Below are 2,982 nucleotides of genomic sequence, written 5' to 3'. Positions count from 1 at the left end.
ATTCTTTTATTTATATTTATCATTTTATAAATTATTTTTAACATGGTGAGTTAGCATCTCACTATTGGGCATTAAAATTTATTTTGTCCTTTTGTAGAGTCTAGCTTAAGATGAGTTTTGGATTTTAAAACTCATCTCCAGATTACATGTAGTCTTTGTATACATTAGGCAAGAATTCTGTTCAAGAATCCTTCTAAGACTTGCAATAAACTCACCCTAAGGGTCTACTACCCTCATTTCCATATAATTTTGAAATAGAACGAATCTGCTTAGACTTATAAAGTGAGTAGTCATGACATGTACGGCCTAGGCACATATATCAATTCATTTATTCAAAAGTAAGAATACGGGGAAAGTACTACATATGATTAAATCCCGCATACTCCATTTACTTGAAATGTTTTGTTTAAAACCTAAATTTTAGAACTTCCTTATTTTTGTTACAATAGCTATAATAAACTTGAGCCTTAGATAATCTAAGACCTTGTGTTTTGTTTGATACAAATACTAGCTTTTATGAAAAAATCTTTGGCTCTATGTTTTAGAGCTGAGGTTACAAAATTTAGTTAGATTTAATTACAGTGTACTTAGATATGGCATTATAAGTAACTCACCTTAATTCAGTGTTGTTGGTAGGTCTTTAGATATGGTATCGAATAGAATATAAAGTTTTTTTTTTTTTTTTTTTTTTTGACAAGAAGAATATAAAGTAGATTAAACTTATCATACGAGGTTTTATTTACACGACGGTCGTTGTCTTTTTTGTACCCTTACATACAAGTGTAAACAATTTAGCTTTTATATCCATAGTTCCATACAATGAATAAGACATATAAATACAGTATTATTCAAATTTTATTCTACTATTAATTATGCCGACCTTTTAATTTGTTCTCAACAAAAAATTCTTATTAATAATCCGAGTGTTTAGAGTATACAATTAACCTGTCCCTAATCCTTTCAAAATAAAATTAATCTGTCCCTAATTTGTTATTAGAATCACTAATACTTCGTATTTGGATTGTATTAGAATATTGAACAAATTCTTGAATTGTAAATGACAAATTACACTTTTGCGCTGGAAAGAAAGGCATGGGACATCATTTAGAATTTTGGGAGTGCGTAATTATTTGAGTATTTATTTGTTCTCAGGTTGTTTCCCATTGTATTGACAAAACCAGATGAAAAGAAGACAAGAAAAAAAAAATAAAGAGAAAAGTAATTAATCATAATATATAAAATTAATGATATAAAAGTGAAGAAGACAGAATCAATATCTACTAAGATCTTTAATAACACCTCTTTCTTTCAACATCTACTACATTTCTTAATCTCTCTCTCTTCGAGACAGTAGATTAAATTAATTAATTAATTTTTTGATGGAAGTAATTAATTAATTAAGTAATTAACTTTTTTTTTTTTTTTGAGGGGATTTATGTAATTAACTTTGTTGCTCATCATTGCCTTTTTCATTCTCTCATTCCCACCTTCTTCTTAACTGACCTGTCAAAAGAGATGCACAAATGATTAGTCTTCAGGCCTTTCTTCTTCCTTCTAAATATTATTTTTTGTTAATTTATTTATTCTGTTCAATAAAAAAATAAAAAAATATATTAATTTCGACCAGAATAATAGTCACACAAAGGAATATACAAATCAATAAACAAAATATTTATAGATTTTCAAACATATCCTCACTTAAAAGAAGCTGTTGAAAGATGATAGATAAAAGCATATTTGGTAACATGTATCTCAATTACGGTAGTTGAGACAATTTGACTATTAATTTCGGACAGAGGGAGTATAAAATTACCAGGTTGTGTATAATTATCTGTATCATCTTTTATATGAGAAGACTGCCAAATAGAACCATAGTGATTACTGTATGAAGAATTTCCCTGAAAAAAAAAAAAAAAAAAAACATCAATATTGAATGAATACATAGAATTAGAGTACAAGGCATATTATATGATAGTGGCTAAAAAAGTTTCTACCTGATAGTGGTTTGCTGATAAATTTTCTGAGAAGTCCATAGTAGAGGAATTATCATAAATCTGCAAAATAATTATCATAAGTAGACATTAACTTAACTATAATTATGATTAGCAAATCTTAACTATTAAACTAATAACATTATTAGGAGTATAGTACGGCATAACAAAATACCTTAGAATGTGTAATGGCAGGAGAGCTAGCAGTGTCATCAAGATGATATTGCTGTTTACTTGCAACTTTCTTATGCTCTTTGCTTGACTTCTTTGATCTCTTATCACATTTTTTCGACGATTTTCGGCTGTACGATTGTTGGTCATCTTCTTGATGAAGAAAGTGTGGAGGACCAGAGGATGCATCAGACACCATAGATAAGTCCTCTACACAATCATCATCGTTGTTTCGAGTTGAATTTAATCTATAGCTTTGATGGTACTCACCAATATTATTTGTTCTTGGTATGTATGACTCTTCTAAGTAGACTGTCCACCCTGATTCACACCCATTACTCCATTCTGAAGCTGCAATATCCATCTCTGGTCTATATTTTTGGCGTAAACAAGATTTGATCTCAGGTCTTGGATACCAGCTTTCGTGACTTCAAATGATATGAAATGGATAGAAGTTTGTATATTTGATATGAATTGGAGGGAGTTGGTGTTCTCCCTATATAAGGAGAAAAAAAGGGTGGAAATGAAAAAGGGTAGGATATAATAAAATGACATTGATGTATAATATAATGTTTATAGGCTAAATTTGTCCTTTACTTAAAATTGTTGCTACACCTCAATTTATGATCATATGATTAATGAATCAAAAATGCCAGTTGGCAGTGCTCTTTTTAAATTGAAAGTGAGGGTAGGAAAGAGAAAGAAAGAGGGGGTGGGTGAAGCTTGTTATTGTCAAGTAGTAGGATAGGCGATTAATGGACAAATTTGTGATTATTGAAGATGTTATAATATGAATTGAATAGTGAGGTGGAGTATATTT

The 2,982-nt window shown here is 29.5% G+C and overlaps 1 protein-coding gene across 1 annotated transcript; it reads right to left on the bottom strand.

The window, feature by feature from the left end:
- Positions 1 to 1,427: 1,427 nt before the first annotated feature.
- LOC145615543 (protein SOB FIVE-LIKE 5-like) lies at positions 1,428 to 2,665 on the bottom strand. The gene is made up of 4 exons (XM_081670613.1): positions 2,167 to 2,665; positions 1,995 to 2,054; positions 1,814 to 1,898; positions 1,428 to 1,503 (listed from the first exon to the last, which is right to left on the bottom strand). Exons 1-4 carry the CDS (start codon positions 2,524 to 2,526, stop codon positions 1,478 to 1,480), a joined length of 531 nt encoding a protein of 176 aa, XP_081526739.1. The 5' UTR covers positions 2,527 to 2,665; the 3' UTR covers positions 1,428 to 1,477.
- Positions 2,666 to 2,982: the final 317 nt, after the last annotated feature.

The sequence above is a fragment of the Chenopodium album genome, chromosome 25, assembly GCF_948465745.1.
Source record: "Chenopodium album chromosome 25, dcCheAlbu1.1, whole genome shotgun sequence".
In the NCBI taxonomy this organism is placed as follows: Eukaryota; Viridiplantae; Streptophyta; class Magnoliopsida; order Caryophyllales; family Amaranthaceae; genus Chenopodium; species Chenopodium album.
The sequence above is the reverse complement of the archived record's forward strand: the minus strand, read 5'-3'. Positions and strand labels throughout refer to the sequence as shown.